General features: G+C 40.6%; 1 protein-coding gene across 5 annotated transcripts in view; it reads right to left on the reverse strand.

Annotated features, from left to right (window-relative positions):
* Positions 1–13,338: 13,338 nt before the first annotated feature.
* The window catches only part of pde4ba (phosphodiesterase 4B, cAMP-specific a), a 145,557-nt gene continuing 133,475 nt past the window's right edge, over positions 13,339–25,420 (reverse strand). For 4 of the 5 annotated variants that reach the window (XM_031859534.1, XM_031859535.1, XM_031859537.1 and 1 more), the window contains 8 exons: positions 22,980–23,073; positions 19,559–19,842; positions 19,279–19,443; positions 18,415–18,514; positions 18,114–18,268; positions 17,877–17,999; positions 17,161–17,343; positions 13,339–17,061 (listed from right to left, as the gene is read on the reverse strand). In XM_031859534.1, the coding sequence (XP_031715394.1) occupies positions 16,630–17,061; positions 17,161–17,343; positions 17,877–17,999; positions 18,114–18,268; positions 18,415–18,514; positions 19,279–19,443; positions 19,559–19,842; positions 22,980–23,073 (1,536 nt within the window). In that variant the 3' untranslated portion in view covers positions 13,339–16,629. Of the gene's footprint in view, positions 17,062–17,160; positions 17,344–17,876; positions 18,000–18,113; positions 18,269–18,414; positions 18,515–19,278; positions 19,444–19,558; positions 19,843–22,979; positions 23,074–23,938; positions 25,383–25,420 lie in introns of those variants that run through there. The other variant, XM_031859539.1, reaches the window with a different exon arrangement.

The raw sequence follows: 25,420 nt of genomic DNA on the forward strand, positions 1-25,420 counted from the left end.
GTTGGCTGGACACCCACGAGAATGTTGCTAATATAGGTTATGTGTGTGTGTGTGTGTGCGCGCGCTATGACGTGCCAGTAGGAGCCCAGATAGGCCTCCCAATGACGCATTTAATACTGAACCCATAATTAATGAGGCATCTTAAAATAGGAGTGTAGATATTTAAGATGTGCTCTGACAAGCAGTGAGAACAATGAAGCTGCTTCTGACATAATACAGAAGGTCATGAGGCAGATTCAAGTCATGTTGTAGGATGTTTAGGTTGTCTTTACTATGATTCACAAAATTACCATGTGATCATGGTTTACCAGTTCCGGTTGGTTACTGTTCTCCCTCTCTTTACAGGCTTTGAAACTAAATGCAGTGAACCCAAATAAGACTGGGCACAATTCGTTAACTCACCACACTCCCCGAGTCAGGAGGGTAGAGGATCAGTGACGCAACAGGAATCTTCCAAGGCGGCGCAAAATATGTGAAAGTGTGTTTTTGCATAATGCGAGTGTAATGTGTGGGAGTTGATGGGTAAGCCTTAAAGTAGACAGCGATTCTTTTAGCATATTTTAGCTCAGTGTTTACTGTCATTTCAATAGATCGGTAACAGTGAGCGCCTCACTTAAGATGAGTGCAATTAATCAGTTACAGTTATGGGAATCACGCGAATACTCCCACAATAGCCCCAAAATACTAAATGGTTTTCAGATGTAATAACTGGTACCTCTGAGCTCTGCAACTAATGATTGTTTTATTGTGTTACAGTGCATGTAGCATAGCAACATTGCGCTCTAGTGTGTATGTATATACACATATATATAGACTGCAATGTGGCCTTCTGGTCTGCGCTATGTTGAGGTGTACTAAGAGGACCCACTTGGGAGTATGTGCATGTAGGGCATGCCCACATATGCCAACACATAAAATATTGGAGCTGACACATCAAAGGCCTTCCCACCATGCTGGAGCTGACTCTTCTCCCGAATGCAGTAGCAGCAGCAGCAGCGGATAATATATCCAATATCAATGTGCATGTACATACAAGTAGAAGCATCACTACTGCCCATAAGGCACAACATGCCTTGCTCTCTGTTAGTCATTGATGACTTCTTTCACACCATCTCCTCAGCGTCATATAATAAAGCATATGTTCTCACCCACATACACACTGCTCACGCAAATCCCTCACACACTTCCGGTAAACTCTCTGCCTTAAAATCAGCAGCCTTCATGGCGCTGACGGATGCAAAACTACTACACTTCATTTTGTAATTCCTTTTTTTTTTACTTCGGCAAATTACATATTGATTTTCTAATCACACCTACCTCAAAGTGAAAAACTAAATATTGATATCATCTGATGAAGGAAATTGTAGTCCCAAGATGTTCTGCCCTTTCCCTTTAGGACCTTTAGCCAGCTACTGTTGCACAGTTAAGTCCATTTGTGACCTGCAACACACAAAAAACATAATGTCTTCAACTTAAAACATGAAAGGGTTGGCTGGCCAAGTGGTTGGTGTTTTCCTGAGCATGCAGACAGGCCTGAGTGACTGATACTCTGAGGAAATACTTTAAATACATTAGCACATACTGCGAGGCTTCCCCCATGAACAATCCAAGGCAAAAAAAAAGCAGCATGAATGACTCACCCCGTCTCCAACAGCAATAACAACACATTCTTTATTTAACCATGTGAGTCGGCTGAGGATAGATTCTTACCTCTAGACTGATTTCTATTTGCTCAAACATTCAGGGGAGATTTGGGGCCCAGGGAGATAATACACAAAGACTATCACACTTGCTGTAGGTGTAGATGTGTGCTGCAGGTGTCTCTGGGTAACATCTACTCAATTTCATGACACAGATGAGTCCCAAAAGGTAGACTCTATGTCAGCATTGGCCTTTCAAGGTTCAGGGCTGATTTTAGAAAGTAGATGGCGTTTTGAGCCATTTTACAAGCATGAAATGCAGATTTTTAGAAATGTCAATATTAACACCCGTATTGATATGTTGCATATGTGATATCATTTAGTTTAAAGCTCACAAAACAGGTTTAAGTGCAGACTTCAACAGGTCTGTGCTCACTGCATGTCTCACCCCACACTAGGGCAAAACAACAGCTGAATATGTTTTATAGTATTCATAGAAGTAAATGTTAAATGTATTGTAAAAAGTTAAATATGGAATACTTAATTCTTATCAAAGGCTCTGCTAGTTTACAGATTTGACACAATTTTTTAATAATTTGTCTCCAATGTGTCCCCCGTGCTGCAGAGTGATACGGGACACAGTACTATCTGCATGGGGAGAGTCCAGAATTCATTGTCTAATGATGCTGCATTTGAGGGTTTTCACAGCTCAACACAGGAAACAAGGATCAGAAACTTTCCCAGGCTGAATTCCCAGACAAAGTAAAACTGAGACCTCATTCCTCACTCATCACTCTCAGGCTTGGCAATCCTTCCTCTCCCCCACAGCTTTTCCCATATATTACGAACCTCTACATAAACTCACTCTACTTGAACTCTCACACGTGCAATAGGCCTCTGGGATATAATAGTTGTTCCAACACAATACCCCCAAGCCCAGAGCTACGTCTAATATCTGTACTGAGCTTTTGTAAACTGTAAAGTCTGTCTTAAAAGAATTGTCAGGGGTAAATTTGTACTAAAAACACTAAAACTTTGGAAGATATCTACTTGTTAGACAATGTTGGAATGGAAGCCAGACTCACAACTCAGGTGCAGCTCCATGTGAATCATCACATGCAACAACACGGGTTTGATTTAACTAACACAATTAAAGGACTATATTCTGATTGGACACAACCATCACATGCTGATGTCTGGCCACTGATCTTTTGAATCAACCCTCCCCAGGCATCAATGCCACAGTTCATAGAAAACATACTCCGTGTAATTAATCAAACTGATTATTAATTTCCCAAACATATGATCATTATTGTTCCATGGTGCCAAACATCATGATGCAGTGAGCTTTGCCTATGGACCTAAATGAATTGACTTGTATACACTTGCGTCAAAACATAATTTCTCAGCTGTTTCAGATGACAAAAGCTGATTAGTCTTGTATCCCCGACTCATTCCCCTACTCTCTACTCCAGCCCTCGGTTGCGTAATAAACTTAAATTTGCTGGTTCGTTGTCTTCATTGTGTTTTCAGTATCGTCAAGGGTTCCATGATTTGAGCCTGCCTGTGTTAGGATGACTTGTGTACCCAAAAGCACTCTTTCATAAAAACCATGAAGACTGATCAGAAACCAATGTTGTACATTTGGAGTCCATGATTGGACGGATTTTAAATAATGACCTTTAACTTGTCTATTAATCTCATATAGGTCTCAGCAACAAACTGTGTGAAATTATGATCTGTCAAAAACCCAGGGACATATTTTCACGTTTTATAGTCTTGCTGGTTTTACAACAATGTGATTTAATTCCCCAAACAACAGCACACCACCTGGCAAGAGCAACATCGCTCTTATAGCGATGAGTACCCATGAGTTCAGATGAAGTGGCCACAGCATGTACCAGAGATTTGTATGATAAAGGATGATCCCAGGTACCAAAGAAATTACCGTTTCTGTCAATTTCAAGGATGTAACGTAAACTGTTCTGCACAGGGTCTCCATGGTTACGTGAATATTGAAAAAAAATAAAATGTCGAAAAAAACAGAGCTAACTATTAACTTCATACACCTGCCCACTATGTCAGCCAGTGTTTACATTTGAGCTAACGCTAGCAGTTAAGATTGTTACATCGATGTTTACATTCGAGTAACAGAGCTAGCTTACGTTAGCTGTCTGTTTTTCCTCAAAGATCGAAGCTACTCTTACCGCTGTTTGACAACGTTTTGATTCTTCCGTCATCTGTTCAGGTGGAGCCAACAATAAACCGAAACTCTTTCCAAACACGTGACTGATTTGCTAAGCCAATGAATATGGACGCCGGAAGTGACATAACGTAGCAGGTATCTAGCTACACGCTCGTAGCATCCACAAAGCTGACGTTGATATTGATATTGAATAAAATACATTAAAATGATTTTAATTCATAAAGTGTAACCCGCAAAATAACCCGATTTATATAAAATTATGATTAAAAGAGCTGACGGTCCTGGCTAAATGCAGCTAGTCTTTGTCCCTAGGTTACAAAATCCTTGTTGCTTTGAGACTTTGGCATTGACATAGTGTCTGTTATCTTTCTGAAATATAATTAGGAGCCACAGGTAAGTTGACAACACTTAACGTTATCTTTATAGAGAATACATTTCCAGATTTTCTAAATACTTATTTTCAACTGGAGCACAGAACCCTTTTCACACGATTAACGGTATCAAAATAACCTATAAATCAAACCTTTGATCAAACATTTGAGTTAGATATTGATACACCGACTTGATAATAAAATGTCCAGTAAATTCACACCCATAATGAAGCAGAACAGCTGAATCGTGATTTTAAAGCCACGTGTAAATATCAATAGTGTTATACTGATTGGGCTGATTCATACACCTGCACAGCCCCCCAAATAGTGACAAATAGCACTCATAATTATCCGGATCCCCATTTTAATCAAAAATTTGCTTGTCTGAATCCCAAGATATTCAATTTACTATATAGAAAGCTAAGAAAATCAACACATTTTCACATGAGAAAGCTTGAATTTTTACATTTTTCTCCATTTTATTTCAAGATGACTTGTCAATTGATATATACCAACACTGTTGCAAATTAAAATTCTCTTCATCAACTTAATTGAGTTATCGTTTCAGTCCTAATAATATATGATATGTTTGGATTGTGTTGCCAAAACACTCACACACAGGCATGATAACATACTATCTAAAGCTGGGTACCTTGAGAGCAATAATAGTAGCTTAGTGAGTATACTGTATTTAAGTTATAAACTTTAGCAGCATGAATTTGTGCGTCTGAGAGTGTGTGTGTGTGTGTCTGTACCTGCTGTGCGAGACGTTGGCGATCTTATACAGCGAAATGTCTCCAAATTGTTTCTCAGTATTCGTCTCAAGCACAGTTGCCATGGTAACCTGTTCGACAGAGGCAACTTGGTCATCCCTGTGATAGGATGTGAGAGGAAAAACCCTGTCACAATCCCACTTCACTGCATCTCCTGTTTGCTGCCTCTCTCTCTCTCTCTCTCTCTCTCTCTCTTATATTCTCACTTACACACATGAACTCACCCTAATCGATTTGTTAGGGATCATCATGGAGCAGCTTAATTGCAGTAAAGTTTGCCTGATTAACGAGAGAAATCTATGACAACCTTTAACGTCTTTAAGTACAAATCCACAAGATCCTAATTTGTTTATTTTATTTCTATTTATCTTTTGGAGGGGGTGGGGGTCTTTTTGCTATACAGTTATTGCTGTTTCTTCCTGCTTCATCTTTCACTTACCTCTTGTCAATCAAGCAGTGTGGTCCATATTGAGATATACTTTTACTTAAATTTTGAGTTTGAGTTCCTCTTTTCTTTAACTCAGAACTATAATGATACATGAAACTCACCACTTCATGCTGTGCCCCGCAGTGAGGATTGATCCATCATGTCCATGATGTCTTGACTTGAGTCACAACTTTTACCCAGGTTAGTTTGTTTAACATTTGCTCTTCTCCTCTCATCGGTGAGGCCAGACCAGGCCACTGCACATCGTCAGTCCAACCTGTCGGAACAAATCAGAGCTGAGTTAGATAATTGTGGCAAAGGAAGGGGGGCAGAAATAATACATAATGTGAGAAAAGAAGATATAGCACACGTTTGGGGTGCAAGAAGTCATAGGCAGCCAAACATAGACCTAAATGCATTTTGTTGTCTTGAGTTTATTTCACTCTCATATTGTTATAGCATGTATGACAATAACATAGATCTACAGACACACTATCTGAAAATATTAGCATGGAACACAAAACACAAAAATATACCAGGGACATTTTTATTCTCATGACATCATAAATAAGTTGAGCAATGAAACACTGTAAGACATACCCACAACAATTAATGTTTCTACATTAATATTTCCTTATTCTACACTCAACACACTTTTAACACTCTGCTTGCAACTTTATAAAATCTTTATAAAACGTGTCTGCATAGCAACTAAATGGTTACATTTTGTGAAGTCCTGTTTGTAATTTGTAGGTCTAGGTTGCATATTGAAATTCAGCAGTTATTCTGTTGACCTGGTGCTTGTAGCACTGATACTTTGGAGTTTATTGTTGAAATTCTATTGTATTTGTTGTTCTGTGTGGCCTGCAAGTGACACCTATTGCATGCTTTTCTGTCCTGGACTCTGTTGCACTTCCTGATATTTTTCCTCATTTACTTTTCCCGTAAAAGTGTTAAAGTCCATTTGATAGAGAGTGTCGCTGGCAACACCAGCCTTCTATATTGGTTGTAATACATTTAAAAAACGTCAAAAATATTATTTTAGATGTGTTCTAAATGTCTGTAACAAGATGATCCAGGTTCAAGCCCTGTAGCTGACCTGAGTGTGTGTATCATTTAATATAAATGCTCTGAATTACAGGAGATTACTGGAACGGCATTATAGTGCAGGAGAACAAGTGAAGGACACGCACGTGTGTGTCATCACACAAGCTAGCACGCAAGTCAAAGAATTGTTCCCATGTGCCGCAGACCTCTGGTTTGGGAAGAGTTCGTGAGAGCAACAAATGATTTATAAAGTTTAGAGTAATAGTACCACAGGGCTTAGTGACACAGCTGTGGAAGAAGCAGAGAAAAGGGAAACAGAAACGACTGTTAAATTGGTCACGCTACGGAAAATAACACATTCCTCACTCTAGCTGTCAGTAAGGTTGTTTTTTTCCTCTACTTGTTTCTACGGAGTGAGCAATTGAGACGATTAATCACTGTGGTTTATGTTTGTTCATGTCACTGATTCAGAGAAAGAGTTTTAATAGTTATTTTCAATGGACTTGTCCAGGGCAGGCAGGTCACACTGCTTTTAACTTCTTCCACTGGATTGAAGTTGGTCACAGTCAGTGCTTTTTATTTAGGTCATGAATCTGTGGAAGCATAAAGGGCTGTTGATGTCACTTGCGGTGCTGGAATGTCTCTTAACATACTTAGTAGTTTGTGTGTGTGAATGTCCTCGTTGGGTTTGTGGCGTATGTTTGTGGCCTGTGTCTTAACATTCAGCAATGAGCAAATCCGATCATCAATGTTTTCAATCGTTCATATTTGCTCTGGCTGTTCCCAGAGGTGTATAAACCTTTGACTGATTGATTTAAGCTAAACTGGACTTTATAATACCTGTGCTGCAGTGAGACGTTTAGTAAACTGATGACCCTGTCTCGACACTATGTTGTTGTGTGCAAACTGTAACTGTTTCCTAGGATCATGATGACCACAAGAACCTTTTCCAGGAAGGGAGAACATGTTTCTCTCAGTAACAAGGTGTTGGTTGTGGAGCTCTCAACCCCAACCTCCACCACCCCCCTGCTCCAGACTGGGTAAAATTAGGCCCCTATTTATCCAGTGTAATCTTGGATGTACTGCGGCATGTTTGTGAGCACCACTGACTGTCTCTGCAGACATTACCAGTGCTCTGGTTACATATAGAAGTGGTTCTTTAAACAGGCTGTCAGTGGTGTTTCTCTGCACCCTCAGCCACTACATCATCTCTCCTTTAATTAGCTCAGGGGATATAATTAGCCACATGTATCCATCATAAGACTGATTTACTTGCTGTAGCCTCGAGGGACCCAAGAGAGACGTCATGTTGCCTTTAACCTGGAAACCACTGTAACAACAGTTATATTTGTTCCTCATTATCAAAAGTGGTCTCATTTTGAAAAATACGAGTAATAGTAATATTTTTCTTAACAAAATCATCTGGCAGTCCCGTCAGCCCGATAACTCTTAATGCAAATCAAAATCATTGCCAAGCATGTCATTTTTACCTCTGGGAGGAGCAGCGTCACTATTTAACCCAGTTGGCCCTACAGTCGGCTATAAAACCACAATGACGCAAAAGCTGGAGCCACATAATTTGCCTTAAAAGAGAGGATAAGTAACCCTTTGTGGCCATAAGAAATGAAGGATGTTACATTAAGCTTACACAGAAAAAAATGGATACTGAAGATTGAATGTAGGCTATTGTGTGATCTCTCACTTCGATCAGATTCCTTAATTTAGCCACTCTATGTCAAGCTATAAAATCAGTGCAAGGTGTGAATTCCTGCACACAGACAGCAGTGGGTCCCCTTGTTGTTAATGCAGGTTGATGCAGGACTTTTTCTTAGTTTACATGCCTAATGACTTGACATCAAAGAAAGGAAAAGTTCAATGTTAATGTAGCCCCATACTTACATGCCCCATACAAGTGCAGTATGCATTATCTTACATCTTACATGTTGTTTTTATTGGCAGGTTTTCATATCACCGTGGGCCGTCATTCTACAGATAGCTTTAAAATGCTATTAACATGAGAAGAATGAAACCCAGTTTAATTGATGCACATACCCTTATATAATGACATTCATATTGACACCCAAATTTTCATCAGATTTTTTTTATTTATTGCGAGCTGCTCACACAGTTCGTGTCCACAGTTGACATAGCTCAGTGACCATCCAGTGTGTTTTTGCTTTTGGAGTTGGTTTACCACTAAATATTGGGAGGAGAAAATTTGCTTTGTAGCATCCCCCGGCACAATTAAGCGCTTGAAGCTTTTAAAGTAGTAGAAAACAGTTCACATGCAAAGCATCTTGCTTTGTCTTGAGATAGGAAAATTCACAGTTCTTCGTAGCTTCACAGAATAAAGACTCTAAGAAATCCGCATTTGTCACTGCACCATTGTCAAATAACAATGTGTGGGCTCAGAAACCTTAAATCTGAATTAACTGACATCTCAATGAGGCTTTGGTCTATTCAGCTTAAAGGAGTTATATCAGCTGCACTCTATCTCCTCCATGCGTCTCTCTGTCCTCTTGTCAAATTATCAAACTTTAAATGTGCCCTAATTGTTACACCATGGTTCAAATCTGACTGCACAAAACGTTTACCTGTGTTTTTAAGACTTGGTAAAAAGAACCACACTCTTATAAATAACAGTGTAATTAGTGTAAAATACATTTTCTCCAGTGTGGAGAGAAAAGACTCTTATTTCAAGAATTTGCAAGAAAGGAGTGGCTGTATCTTACAGCTATGGTTGATCATTAACCTGGAAAATATTTAAGAGGGAGTTTGTATTGGAAAGAGGTCAAATGCTCTCCACACTGGCATATTTGTTGGCTTATTTTTCAAAATAAATTAATATGTTAAGATGAGAGATTCATGAAGGGCACACACCCACACCTTTCTTGCCCATCTCTCTCATTCATTCCCCATTGTGAAAGATACAATGAGGAATTGTTCAACCTTAAGCCAATTCCCTATTTTCTCCCAAGCTAACCATTTCCTTTCCTTGACTGAAAATATCCCTCATCTACTTTGTGCCACACAGGGGAGGAGTTAAGTGGTGTCATTTTCCTCGACTAGTGGGAAATGCTTTGCTCTTTTTTTAGTGTCATTAGATAACTTAGACATCCCCGTGGACCTCCATGCCTCTGTAACGGAGTGACAAGTGAGGCCACCTGTCCCATAGTCTCTCTCTGTCTCTTTCTTCCATCTATCTTTCCTTCGTCATATGCTCGCAAGTAGTTTCATCGAATCAAATCTTTTGCTTTTACTAGATAATGTCAGAGGCAAGATGAGATGAGACAGTGGGATGTGAGTAGGACATAGAGATGTAGGGAATAAGAGGAGTTTGGAAAATATTTGAGTAGAGGAGGCCTGTAAATAAAGATACAACCTAAAAGATGAGAATATTAAATGAGAGGACCACAAAGAGGGGGAATAAGATGATAGACTCTTCACTCATGAGGCTCTTTTACATCAAGGTGGATACAAGGGTTAGACAGCCTCAGAGCTCTTATCGTGTGTCAAAATGAAATCAGATATGAAGGGTCATGGATTGAAATGACACAAGCCTCTTACTATGTCGTTAAGATTTTTTTAAATGACGTTTGAATGATTCCTTTCCAGACAGCAGTTTACAAATAGCCACTAAGGAGTTTGGAGAAGGAAGCCAACATTAATTATGTTTGGGATATTCTAATATACTCATTTGTTATTACCTAAATACTCATATCCAGTTTTTAAACTGCGTCTCTAAACTCTTTCGCTAAAAAGCCAACAGAAATTTTATTAGACTGTAACACCTGCGATCACTTTGCAAAACTAGCCTCATTATGTTTTTAAAGACGGAAGTTGCTGCGGTAAAGACGGTAAATAGGCAATTACTGGCATTAGCATTAGCAATAAATGTTGTGTTCCATGGGATTTTCCCCAAAGACTATTAGAGCCTATAAACCCTCCAGTGAAACCAGTTATTTGTGGAAAATGACGGGCTAACAGAATATTCCTGGAAATATTGCTTCATCCAGCCTTTTTGCCTTCTCATGCTGGACTAATAAGCATAATAAACCAACTTAATGTTGGAGCAATAAAACAACTATCAGCATCTGCATCCTTCCTGAGGAATCACTAGGAGGTACTGTAAAAGAACAGGAGTCAGTTGAGGTTGAAACCAGAAAGCATTCACAAAGTTCATACATTTACTGGGGATGCTCTCCTAAATTTATTATTTACATTTTTACTCTGGATCTGGAATAGCGTCAAAATACACCTGGAGATTCATAATCAGGCTAATTGGCAAATGTTTACGGTTTGGAGGATACCTAAATCAAAAAGGAATATTAAAGCCTTGTATTAATTATTTTGCTTACCATTTCAGTTGAGTCAGACTCATGACCACTGAGTTATGTTTAGTTATTTAAATGTGTGCTGCTGTTGCACCACTGGAAGGTGCATTGCCATAACATTTCGCAAGAATTGATCTGCACCACATTTAATTAGTTTCTACTTAGCTGATGGTCACATCTTGTGCCTGTAGAAATATAATAGGAGTAGAGTAGGTTTTGAGATATTGTGCAAGTAACTCACAAATATGCAGCGACTGAAAGCATGAACTCCTTGGTAGAGGTCATCAATTTTAAAGTTTGTATCTTGTATTTTTTTCAAAACATTTCTGGTCTGTCTCGCTTGATTTGCTTGTAATTCAGTAGTGTGTAGTGTGTGTGTGTGTGTGTGTGTGTGTGTGTGTGAGTACCTTCAACACATGCAAAAATGAGCGCTATGTTTATTTGCGTTTTTTGAGTGTATGAAGGCAGTTTGTCTCATCAGAGTGTGGGCAGTGGTGGTGAGTCTGTGTCAAACTGTGTTCCCATCTCAGCACATTGGAGCTGCGACCTCTGTGATGATGCAGGAAATGCAGTGACATCAAAAAGAATAGAGTAGCCTACAGCTCAGATGTACTAATATCAATTAATTCTACTTTAGTTTCCAGCAACGTCCTGAGGTTTGAGGTTGATGGGTTTTATTTTGTCTCACAGGATGGGTCAGGGTCCACTGACATTTGGTGTCTTTATCTTTTTCTAAATTCATATTGTGGTCAACCAACCCTGGGAACTTCAACTTGACTTGACTAAAAACAGAAGCATAATCTCAGACTCTGTTAGTATTCCTTAAGTATTCATGTCAATTAGGATTCCACTAAGTCAGCCTCTTGTTTGTTTGATGTAACTGATGTAGAAACTTTAAATGGTGTTATGTTGCAGCCAAATATCTTAGTTGTTACTTTGCATATGTTTGCAGTGTTGTTTGGTCTGTAAATTAGTTAACAGCTCTTTGATCAGGTTGGACGTCAGCAGCAGCACAGACCTCTACCAGGGATTTTAGCCTACTTTTAATCTTTTTTCAACACAGAAAACAGGTGCTCAGTCTACAGTTTCGTATTGGGACACAGCCTTATGAAACATGTGGGAACCCACCAGAAGAAGAAATACATTTTTCATCCCCAGAGAAAAGAAAACTAGGCTGTGAGTGAGAAAAAAACACAGAAACCGAAGAAATACATTCATGCCTTTCTTTATAAAAAAGGTACTTTTAGATTTATTTTTTTAACCCAACATACAATATATTGCCATATGTGCGTGTGTACATAATAGCCCAAGTCATGAGCTAATCCGATCCTTGGTGTACCTGAAAGATAATAGTGTTTGGTCAGACACTGTGCAAAAGTCATGTAGAATAGCATGTCATCGAAAAGATAAGAAAAATACAAGTTTTACTGAAATTATCTAATTTGGATGAATTTGAGTGTGAATGCCTCCTCTTCTTGGTATTGGAGATTAAAGGTGTTGAAAATACTGCAGCAAGCCACAAAAGAAGGTGCGCTGGATCCCCTGGCATATGACGTGAACCTCAAGGCATGACTATCCAGCACTGATTACCGCTTTCTGACGTTTCACCTGAAACTCAATGGGTTTTTCAGTTCATATTTGTTTAAAGTGTTGAAAAATAAATTAGCTTCATGAATAAAATTATTTTGCCACATATATTACTGGTTGAGAAACCTTTTTTTATTTTTTTTATATCTAATTTGAATTCTGTCCATCTGTACCCTCCCTGATTACCATCACTGAGGTGCCCTTGAGCAAGGCTCTTAACCTGGAGGAGCCGGAGTTGCTCAGTAGCCAGCAGATGTGACTGTGGTTGTACTGGAAAGCTTCCAGATGTCAATGTGTATGTGATCAGGGTGTCCACGCTCCTAAAAAAGAGAGCGTTGCCCTCAGTGAAACTTCATCCTCAATAGATAAAAGGTGAAAAAAATACCAATGGTAGCACAGAAAAATGCAGAGAGGTGACGTTTTTATTATTACAGAATATTAATGTGATTTGAGAATTTGTGCATCTTGTTTGGCTATAGTTGCAGAGAGCAGTCTTCCAGTTGCGCTCTATAATCAATATATCTTTTTTCAGATAATAGCTAGAAAATAACCGTGCCTTAAATTAACCATAACCAGCTTTCACAGACGTCTTAATGGGACTTCAACTGGTGAAGTGACATCCATAGAGTGTAAAAAGTTTACAGTGTCAAGACATTATTATGCTTCAATAATTTACTGGCAAAATGAATGTGTCCACATGTCATGCAGTTATTAAAATAAGTTCCTTGTGTTGTCTGAATAATAGGTTGTCTTCCCAGAATATACTGCATTATACTGTTTAGTTGTTCTGTTAAAACCCTGTCAATGAGTGCAATTTAACATTTGTTTTGTGTTTTGTGTTGACAGTATCTATTTAAAAATAATAGGTTATTACTGTTGAAATCCTGCTGTAAATTGACTGCAATAATTTACAGTGTGCTATGAGGGAGAAAAATAAAGCAGAAACAGAAGCAATATATTCATGCTTTGCTTTTAATCACTTAATAGAAAAAGTATTTCAGATTTATTTTGGAACACAATATACAATATAATACCATACATCGTGTGAAACATTTAATAACCTACCAATTGGCAGACTTGAACATATTATTGACAATAAAAAAAAAACACCTCTCATGCAGATAGTGCTAAATCTGGCTAACCATTTGGACACAACTAGGACCAAAAAAAGCTTGAACATAGATAAACAATGTTAATACTGACAAATTTGAATTTCAAAACTGCTAACAAGTTTGGTCAGAAAGACTTCACACATTAGCACAATCAGTTACATACGATCATGTTTTGTTGTTAACTTCAGAACGATTCATGTCAGTGCCGGGCGTATTGTAGCATGCTACCAATACCGTCCCTGTGTTATCTACTTTTACATGAAGTGCGTTAAGTGTAAAAGGAGTGCTTTGTGTTTGTCCGTCGAACCTGTATCTATCTGGCCTCATATATCAGCAATCTGCATTCAAATGCTGGATGGAGAAGCTTAAGTTGTGACAAGCCTCTGAGAGAAAAAAAGCTATTTGTGTACTTTGATACCAAGCATTGATAAGCTTCTGTGTTACTTAGCTAGCTTGCACGTATCCTATATCCAAGCCTATGCAGTTTAACATGTCCTCTATGTTGCCTCTGGGTTACCAAATTGCTGCTGTCAGATGGAAATCTTGTAGCTTCAAAAACTCAGTTGGACCAAAATAGTCTTCCATAAGAAAAAAGATCCAAGAAACAAAATGAGGACATTCCATGTCCTCATTTCAAATTCTGGCTATTATCTCAGAAATGTAAGATGAAATTGAATTGAGAGAAACTTACATTTTCAGAAATGCAAAAAAAATATTGTGATATTAATTAAGATTTCAAAGTGATGCCAAAGAGAGAACATTTTTGGTTTAATATGCATGCATAATAAGCTGAATGTAATGTTTTTCATTTTCTTGTGAAAATTTCAAAAAAGGCTATTTTGGAGTTACAAGGTTCTAATGTGACAACAACAACATGTCTCTTTAGCTGCTGCTCTCCTGGGCACTCAAAACATTGTGCGGGTATATACTTAGATATATTTATATATATATTTATATATATATATATAAAAACAATATATAATACATATATAAAAAGACTCTAATCCAGAGTCTTCTACACATTAGACACCACCACTTCCAGGTAATGCAAGTGCATATAAATTAAAATATATTTTACACAGAACCAGTATTTCTTATTTACAAGCTTAAAGTATAGAATAAATACACACTGTTATAAACAGCAAAAAGGACCAACTTGAGCTCCTAGCAACAAACAGTAGAGACAAAGGCGTGGAGTGATGGGGGTAAGGCCTGATGACAAAGTCAACACATCCAAACGCACACACAAATACAAAACCTTCCATACATACATACTGCACACAAACGATTGCCACTTAAGCATGCTGGAGTGAAATTAGATGAAGTACCTTTGAGTATATCAGTAAACCAATATGAAAATGGAGAGGTGTGATTATAGATGCAACTAAAACATCCACAAAAAATTGTTGTGGAAATGTGAGGTCTGCACACCATTTCCCAACTATCTTCAGAAACAATAATAGTTTTTTTTTTGGTTTTGTTTTAAAACTAGTGCACCTAATTATTCCTCTTTTTTTCCAAAGCATACAGTCTGCCATGATGAATCCAGCAATTCCACCAGACCCCAATAACCCGACTGTCCTCGAAACCCAATACAGTCTAGGGGGAGGGGGAAGAATTCAAATGACGTCAATGAGCTGAGGCAGCACTTGAGGGATTTTTTTATGGTGAGGACGAAATAGCCGACCTGATTGTTTTGGGGTGGGTCCGTGGAGCCCAGAAGGGTTTGTAAACCATGTGAATAGTGGTGCTGATGAGGGTCTGAGAGCGCCTTTCAGACAGGCAGCTGTAAGAGGACCTTTAATCATCTGGCCTGATTGCAGAGGGGCAGGGGGGGGGGGCATTACATCAGACGGGTCCGGGGTCGGGACCTGTTCCATATAACAGGATTATTAAGACTGCAGCATACCTATGGGCTAAAAATAGACTCACCACTAGTGTGCATTTTGTCCTTGGCAGACTTCATTTCTGACTTTATCATGGATCTAGGTAGCAGCTTGGTGTCATGAGCTTTTTGCTTATATTTCTGCTGATTTTATCTGGTCTTACATGGTAGGTTATCAGGGTTTGAACTTGAATAACTTATTGTACAAATCAAATGTCCCAATGAGTTTACACTGAAATTCTAGAGTGAATATCTGACCACACAGTTCCATTTCTGTGGTTGAGCATTTTGCATTAAAAGTCAAGTTTTGGTGTGAAAAGGTAGGAAGCCCCAAATGGTCTGCAGACCATTCCAATGGAAAAGAGAAAAGGTGATGTATGAAGGGATGGAGTATGAAAATAGATGATGTATTTCAGTGTGACAATCATTGACCGACATCTGAAATAGAAAGCAACATGTAACATGAACCATGAGTGAACATAAGCGTTTAAAATCCACATATAAAACATTGTGCTCGGGTTGAATAACAAATGTGACAAAATGTGCGTATAATGTGTGTGTTTATGTTTCTCTATTCAGATGAGTTTGTCCAAGAGTTGTTTGTCGACGTTTGTTTGGATTTCTCTATTGCCCAATACATGGAAGACTGTTCTCTTTTTAACATACAAAAAAGATTTTGCTCCTTCAGATAAAAAAAAAAAACATTTCACAGATATACTAGAGTGTTCAATAAATAAAAAAAACTATTATAAAGACAATAGTAAAAAAGGCACACGAAAGTCCTTTGACAAATGGTACAGGAAAAAAGTAAACACTTTCTCTTGCTATACAAATGTGTCCCCGTCAGTAGATCTTACTCTATGCTACTTCTAGATCATATCATATTTGTAAAAAAGCCTTAAGGTACAAAACTTCTCTCAGTAGTGTCAATGTCCATTTAATGCCAGTCCAGAAAAGAAAAGTAACCATTTTCCAAACTGGCCAAAATCCTTGAAGTTCCACCCTCAGTCTCGCCTGTCCACCCAGACTAAAATGTTCGCAGTAACTATTTCCTGAGAACTCTGAAGCCGCCTCACCGAAACTGTCCGTCCGTGTCTAGCTTCAAACACCCAAGTGCAAGACGCCCCTGTGCGGGACCTAACTAAGCCCTTGCTTCTGTGGGCTTATTAAAAAGCACAGCTGCAAGAGGATCTCCCCTCTTTTGCCAAAAACTTTCAAATCACCATGTGAGCCTGATGACGGAAGCCCTATGTGTCTGTGGGCGACGCCTCGTGTGTCACGATCTCTATTGCTGGCTCCATCATGCGGCCTTCCTCGAGCTCCTGACCGTCCAAATAGTCCAGGGGAGGAGAATGAGAATCTCCTAGACTGTCCTCCTCCTCTTCTAACTCTTCCTCGTCGTCTTCCTCCCCTTCGCCATTTTTCTCTATTCCATCCAAGTCCTCCTCCTCCAAGGTGAGCTCAAATTGAAACTTTTCCCCGCCTCCCTGCCCTCCAGTCCCTCCACTGTGTCCGTGCGTACCCTGGTCGTAGAAGGGCGGGGAGGGACTCTGGGGGATCATGCTTTGGTACCAGTTCCTGTTGTCCTCCAGCGTGTCCAGAATGTCCTGGGCGTCAGGGTGAACCAGATCGGCCCAGGTCTCCCACAGAGGGTGCACGATGTAGTCGATGAAACCCACCTGGAAAGGAGTAAGGAGTCAAATAAGAACTGGAGATTCTTTTAACGTATTGATACAAACATAATGCCCATATTTCTTTCTATGTCCTTTATTGCCTACCTGGCTCTTCTCCACTGATGCTGTGTGTTTATCACACATAGGACTGATCTCCATTCCCCTCTCCCTCTCTCTGTCTCCCTGGTGGAAGAACTCATCCATTATCCGATCAGTCCACTGACGATACAGCTCCAGGGACTTGGTGGGGTTACTCAGGTCAGCACAGTGTACCATGTTACGCAGCACCTACAGATAATACAGAATTGCAATTTATGAAATGCTCATTTGCTTCTTATTTGGCGCATCATTTTCAGCTTTTGTTATTTCCCCAAGAAATCTTTAAATTTAGGAGAAATTAAATTCCCGTAGAACCGGCATTTGAGGCTAATTCTATAATGTCCTTTGTTATGAAAGGAGGTCAGTCTACACAACAGTCTAATAAAAAAGAAATCCAAGAAATACCATTAGAGGGGAAGTGCAGAGGGAGCACTTAAGGTGAAAAAGAAGATGGATGGGCTGAAAAAAGGAGTGACAGTGGGGAGCAAAGGTCAGCTATGTAGGAGGCCAGCTAATGGCCATTGGCTGAGTAACCTCTGCCAGCACTGGCTATTGATCAGAGCTATTAAAAGCTGGGAAATGAGAGCTGGCGGGCTTACAGTATGTCCAATAACAAACTCACAGTCCATATAATATAAATACATTAATTAAGTTTTTTTGTTGTGACTGCTTGCTCTTTTTTTAAGATGTTAAGAAATTGTTTTGCAAAAACCAAAACCTACCTGTATCCTGTCGGTGTAATTGTCCAGCAGCAGCACTCCAGAGCTCGTCACCTTCTTGGTCTCCACCATGGTCTTCAGATCAGCCAGCAGACTCATGTGTTTGGACATGTCCGTGGCCAAAACCTGAATCAAATAGAGAGGAAAACCCCATCCTCCGCATTAGGATAATTTGGAAAGGTTATGATTTAAATTAAGATAACATTAGAGGAGCGGAGAATATGAATCAGGATAGCTTACCATGTCGATGACCATCTTGCGGAGGGACTGTCGCTGCTTCTTAGTGAGGTTCTGGAAGATATCACAGTTGTCTTCCTGTAGTAGCTTGAATCCCACAGCTAAGTGATGGTTCTCCAGCACAGACTCATCGTTGTACATCAGCGCCAGCTCCGAGTCTGCAGAGGCATTAAAAAGAGATTTGAGTATTTTAGTCTTTATCATGACTACTTCTATCTGGTTGTTTAATGCAACAATTATATATTTTTAAAGAAGGCAACAAATGAACCAACTAAGTTCCGTGTTGAGTGATGTTTTGACTTACTGGTATTGATTAGGAATTGGTTTGATACTCCAGGATGGTCAACATCATGGATAGCTGCAGCAAAGATGGCTGCTAGGATCTCAAGATCTGTGAAGACCGCCTGTGAAAAAGAGAGAGAGGGAGGAAAAAAAGAACATTAAACTAATTAGAAGATAGAAAAAGCACCAGAAAGGACAACAGGATATGTATTAACTAACAAACCAAAGAGTATGGTGGAACAGATAACAGACCCGACCCAAGGTTTTACATGGCAACCTTCCAGAGTAGATTTAACCTTAATTTGACTCAAGAAATTAGGTTTCTGTTCCTGTCACGTTTTGCCTTTAAGGAACAGAGCAAACAATCCAGCTCCCACAATGCCAGTGAAGTGTTATTACAGATTTTTTTCCTCAACCAAATGACAAGCTGTCTGCCTTTCTGTAAATCTTCACTGTATCTGCTGGCTTCAGTAGCCAAAAAGAGTAAATCCTGATCTGAAGACTGGGGCGTTCTGACCTGACTCTACCTCGTCAGCTACTCCAACCTGAGGAGAACTGTGAGAAAATGCATGCGGGGAAAGTCTACCAAATAAGGCATGGAGGCACAAGTGTTAGAGGAAAGAAGGGAAGTTCCCAGAGTAAAGGGGGAAAAAGATGATTCAATGGAAGGAAGTTGAGCTCTTCAAAGCCGAGGTGTGGCGATCCAGGAAAGTGGCACACGGGGTTATGTAAGAGCTCACTTCTCAAGTTTAGTTTCCCCTTATTTCTGTGGATGCACACTGCTGCCCGAGTCAGAGTTGAAGGATGTACGCCACTTAGTTTTTAGTACCTCAGATCAGGGTCTTGTTACATTATCAGAGTATCAATACTTTATAAAATGACTTACATCCAGGGCTGGAGTGGAGAGCAGGATGTGTGTGGACTGGGCTACGTCAGCAGCATGCAGGCTGTTATGGTAGGCCACATCTGAATGGTAGTGATCTTCCAATGTCATCATGTAGGCCACGAACGTATCCATGGGGATCATAAATGTCTTTAACAGGTCTCGTTCCTAGAGAAACAAACAACACCGTGATATAATTAGGATCAAGCGTGGATCATTTTAGTAGTGATCAAACAACATTTGAGTGAGTGAAGAAGAATGCACAATTCCAGACACTTCATACCTGGAAGATGGCGTACATGATGCAGGTGAGAGGCCGGTTGTGGGAGTACTCCGAAACAGTGAAGATGTTCAGACCCCACTTGTTGAGGTCCTCCAGCTCCTTGGACAACAGCTCCTCCTTGTCGGTCTTGACACCGAAGCGCGAGATACTGCTAGTGGAGAGCGAGGGCCCATGGGAGACCTTCTTGACTCCACTGATCTGCGTCATCAGCTGCTGCTTCTGCTGCTTCTTCTTCTCTCGCGTCTTGGATGTCGGCGACGGGATCTCCATATCATTCTGTTTGTCTGAGGGAGGGCAAAAAATAAAGTTTCAACATTGTGAGGAAGAAGCAGGTAACATTTCTATTTGACCTCATACAGCACGAGTCTAATAATTGTATGTACTTCTCAATAAAAAAAAGACTTCAATGCGTAGGCTGCCTGAGGACCCACTATAGAAACACCTGCAGCGGGTTAGCTCCCGAGGGATTTACTGATTCACTTATTCATTCATCATCTGTGCCTCCATTCATTTGTTCATTCATGCTGCCCTGTCCTCCACCTGCAGTTTTTTCGTTCTCTCTCTCTGAGCTCCTACTGTTCATTCGTCTCCGTCCTTATGCCCCCCCCCGTCTCTCAGCAGGTGGCTCACATTTCATCTCCTGTTCCTTTCACTCCCATAGGTCAGTCCATTGACAGACTGAGAGCTGGGGCTCCTACACAGTTAAGGCCGTTCCATAAAGACTGCCATTCAATAAGCTGCCGCATCTTTCACAGCTTTATCAAATCACTTAGTGTAGAGTGGGATTTTTACGTTTGGTAATAAGTCTATTCAAACACAATTGTTCTAAAGTGAGTAAGAAGTCCAACAATACACAGAACACCTGCAAGGCCTTCATGTAATTCAAAAAAAAAAAGTGTGAATACAGTTGATCTAACAACAACAACACAGGAAACATGCCACGTTTCTTGTAATAAGAACCAGGCCCTTGTGTTTACTGCAATCACAGAAGAATTGAATGAAATCCTGCAGGGACTGGCTATCGGCACGAATGTGAGCTGCGCATTCATCTATCAAGCCTCGACTCAGCTCATCGCTGGCCTATCAGCCTTCCCCTGTGGAGGGTTATTCAATTACCAGCTGTAATTCAAATAATCACTTTCTCTCTCACAGTTTTCTCTGTTTTCTCTGTCTCGCTCTCTCCTCAGTCCTCCAGTGGTAATTGAGAATGGGCAATTAAGCGCTCTCAGACATGTGCTGCGTGGGAAACAAGGGGAAGAGCAATATATTGCCCTCTAATTTATTACAAGCCATCATTACCACCACTGCTGTGTCGTGTTTGTGTGGCCTATACGAGATCAGATTGTGAGACATGTCAAGTCTACTTTTTCATTCCTATCATCAATTGCTGTATAAGTAAGAGCAAATGTGTAAACGCCATGCACTCTGTCACACAGATGATTTGATATGACTGATAAACTGCTCTGGGGGTTTTTAGCACAGTCAACATAATATCCATATATCACCAAATTATGTCTCTCTGTCGCATTTTGACCTGCAACGTGTCAACCAGTCACATGGACAGTCCTTTTTGTGTATTTTTTCTTCCCTCTGTTTACACTTTCTCTCATCTTGTCGTTTCTTTTCTTCTCTTTGTAGAGACTGATTTACAAAAAGAAATGAAGCAGCTGAAGTAAGAATCTGTTGTTTTTTTGCTCTGTTCTTTCTCTCCTATTCTTCCTTCTCTTTCCTGCTACTCTGTCACCTCCCACGTTCATTTCGATTTCTTCTTCATCCTCCTCCATATGCTCTTCTGTGAGTAACGCAGGTGCAGTAGGGAGGGTGGGGGCTTTTTGGGGCCATTTTTCCCCCTCAGTGTATTGCTGCTGGCCGATCAAAGGGAATTATGACAGAATTATACTGCTAGGACAGCTGTGCTGGGGGTCAGGCACACGTGAATAGCCAGCAAGCAGTCGGCCAACAATCCTTAATGGAAAATCAGAAATCCTGGTCTGAAATCAGCTGAAAATTAAAAACCCAGATAGTCTACAAGAATAAACGGATTGTGATTTGCGGTGGATCTAGGCTTGACCTCTGCAGAACCAGGGATATGGCAGGAAAACTTAGTTTCTCTGAGCCTGAATGGATCCTTTTTTATACTAATCTTAATAGATGGAAGGATTAAACAGTATGGCTGGTCAGCTGAGGCCAAAGCAGGCCAGCTGTGCTGTGTGCCACCTCCCCCCCCACTCTTCATTAATGTTCACTTGTTCGTTCTTTATACCGCCAGCAGGGTAATCCTGATTTCTTTATCAAAGCGATAGTCATCTCTGTCTGGATTCTTGGGGCAGCGAGATGGGGAGGGAGAGGTGGAGGGACAACAAGGTGTCCCCGCCGACAAAGATGCATTAAGACCGGGATGAGTCACCAAATCTGCCGAGCTCATCTCGCTGCCAGCAAAGGGGGTTCCTCGGTCTGTACCTCTATTTTCTCCCTCACTGCAGTCAGCTCCTCCCTTGTTTGCTTCTTCTCCATCTCCCCTCAACCCTCCTCTCACTCTCTATGATCCGGCGGTGAGTGATCAGCCAACAATCTGGATCAGGATGCCAATCGATTGGTCTATAAATATGGTCTTAACAACCTTTAAGTGCATCCTGTCTGCCTTCTTGTATCCTCTTTGTTTGTCAGTCTATATTTCTTTTAAACCATTCACTTGTCTATTAACTTTGTGCATCTGTCCTCTAGATATCATCACGCTTCTGTGGAAATATCACATTTACCAAAAGCCAACTTTTAACCCATTTGTAGAAATTGGTTGATTGTCCCGCTACAGTGACTTAAACACGTGGTTTGGGACCAGAGTTATGAAACATGTTGTGCATGTGGGTGACAAAAAAACAAAAGAAGCAATGTCTCTAAACACAAATATAAATACATATATATATTTACCTATCGCCATCTATTCTCAGATCTCGAATGTGCAACCCATGCTGACAACATCCAGTTCCAATCCACTTACTCTGATTCTGGCTAACAAGCTCCCATGTCAGTCAAATGGCACTTTTTACAGAAGCCAGCCACTTTAAACACACCTTTCTCTCTTTGAATGTATACATTTCTTACTGAAATTTTTATGGCTATTTTGATCCCAATGCCATAAACATCTAGACAAAGCTTTATGGCGCAGCGTTTTATGGTACGCCCCCACAGAAAAGCCTGCAAGAGCAACTTGCACAGCAACATCATGTGTTGAACCTCCATTGCAGCAAAACAGAGAAGTGGGGATCTGTGTGAGCCACTAAATATTATGTATATTTGTATTTTTGTAATTCATTTCTAAGATTACATTTTAGTCTGTGGTTATTAAGCGTGGTTTATTAAAACCAAATTAGTGGATTTATTAGTGGGTTTTTGAGTGCATGTACACAAGACTTTCATTTACCTAGGAAGGTGTTGGAGATGAATTCAGAAACCTGATTCCCAGACCGACTCATCTCAGATAGGTGCGTCAACTCCCGATTCAACATTCTCTTGAACTGCAAGAGAGAAATAGGAAGAGGAGGGGGAGAGAGAAAATAAATGTCGTCAGTTTCCACTGAGGGAAAACCTGGAAGAAATTATGGCACAAGATTACATGGAAAATAGAGCAGTATCCAGTTTTATACCACCAGCCCTAGAATATTATTTAATAACAGCGTGAAATCCGGGTGGGGGACACATGTTATTACCCCCCACATTTTCCCTGAAATCAATTAGGCTGCGGATTATTATTTGTTTTACCAGTGGGGAAGACATCACCTTTTAATACTCCTCAATTCACCCCGGGCAACCAATTTACAGTTTTATTACACTGAATCACATTTCTTGGCTTATTCAGTTGTTTCATTTGCATCAGTGTGCAAGAATTTCAATTATGTCAACAGGAAAATTTGCACACAGCTCCTTACATTCATCTTTGTAACAACATATGACGATTTTCATGTAGTTTTCAATCATTATGAACCGTTTTAAATCGATGAAATAGTTCTGCGAGACTGATGCATTTAACAGTACACGGAGACCCAAGCACTGCAGTAGCAGCTGCTTATGACAGGCATGCGCGTACACACACACATACAGACTAACACACATATACAGACACACAGAGCTCTGCAGAGGGCTCAAGATGGAGACCGAGCCACAAAACACCATTCTGTCAGACCACCCTCGTCATGATGGAAATAACTTTTGGTGCAGTTAGGACAGCCACTGTAAGCTCCACAAAACCATTAATAAAATAATAAAAAATTGAAAATTGAATTTCTATGGAACTGGCCCTTAATGTAACAGAAGCACAGCACAGAGAGGTACAACGAAATGGGAACGTTATTCCGACAAGCTACGTAGATAAGCGCCACACACCTTAATGTAACCCCAAGACACCGACAGCAGGTAATTGGCTTCAGGCATTTTGGACCCCGTTTTCTCGTTCCTACACAAAGCCAGAACTGTAATCCAATGGAAATAAAAAGAGGGAGGCGAACAGGAATATTTCAGCGCCAAAAAGGACAAAAGATCCCTTCTTCTCTCCTCTTGTTATTCACTTCTCAGCAGCTAAGAGAGCAGCTTGATGATGTCTCACTCTCCCTCTCGGCAGCAGAAAAAGGCCAGCTCTGAGTCTCCATGTCTGGGGATGGATGCAAGGGTAGATGGATAGATAGATGTAGGAAAAAGTAAGCGCTGTAGCCAGGCTAGGAGAGGAGGAGATCCAACAGGCTCGGTGGTTCGGCTGGAGCAGCAGCAGCTGGAGCCGTGAGCTGGGGACTCTCAGTGCACTGATGAATTATAGAGGAGCGAGGAAGGGAGGAGGGGCAAATAACAACGATGGAGACAGGAGAAGGAGGAGAAGGAGGAGGGAGTGAGGCAACGATGTTCATCTGACTGGAGGGGGGGTTCCTCCACTGGATTTGTCTTGCTTTGCACTCACTCCCCCCCCTCCTACCCTGCTTCTCTCTCTTCGTCTCTTTTTGGTTCCCTCCCTCCTCCGTCTCTCCTTCCCCTGCTGTAGTCTGCCAGCCCCAGCAACACGCTCTATTCAGAACACATGATTTGACAGAAAATGGGGAGGAGGGGGGGAGCCCTAATTACAGCTGGGCATATATACATGAGGTTCTGGAGGGATGTTTGAGTGACTGACATATAATATTCATACTTGGATTCCAGATGTAACATTTCCTCTCTTCTCTTGTTTTCCAGCTCTGCCACCACTGCATATCCATCCAATCATCTTTATTTCTCAGCCCCTGTAATTCCCTCTTAAAGGCATTTTATTTTATAAAGTCAGCCAATGTGAAGGAATGTCATGGAGCCATACAGCTATGCCGTCCCTCTACAGTAAAACAATGAGGGTGGATAGAGGGGATGGGGCACGTTTTAAAGAGTGTGAATGCGACTGTATTTTTATGGCCATTATCTCTATTATCATCCTCTCCCTCTTTTGAGTATTCTGTTGTCTCCTGACATCCCAAGTGCGGCGACCATTGTGGAGAACTCATAAGCCTGTTCATTATCCGCACACCATAATATTATTAGATGCTATCAGGGTGTCTGTGGAAGGCAATTTTTAACTGCGAGACAACGAGAGAGTGGTAAGGAGGAAAAAAGAAAAAGGACAGATGGGAGATAATTGCATCCTTCCCCAATTTAGGTGACAACAGCTCACGTTTTTTTTCTCTCTCTGCCTGTAAGTTAGAGTGTGTATGCCAATTACCAGAACACCGCAGCGCCATGGCAACAGCATCAGCCAGCCAGGGCTGTTTTGAAAGGAGAAGGAGAGAGAAGAGAGAGGCTTCCCCTTTCCCTTCCCAGGCAGAGAAGCTGCTGAGCTGTCACGAGGACACACCA

Source organism: Anarrhichthys ocellatus, unplaced genomic scaffold (genome assembly GCF_004355925.1).
Source record: "Anarrhichthys ocellatus isolate YVR2014 unplaced genomic scaffold, GSC_Weel_1.0 scaffold22, whole genome shotgun sequence".
In the NCBI taxonomy this organism is placed as follows: domain Eukaryota; kingdom Metazoa; phylum Chordata; class Actinopteri; order Perciformes; family Anarhichadidae; genus Anarrhichthys; species Anarrhichthys ocellatus.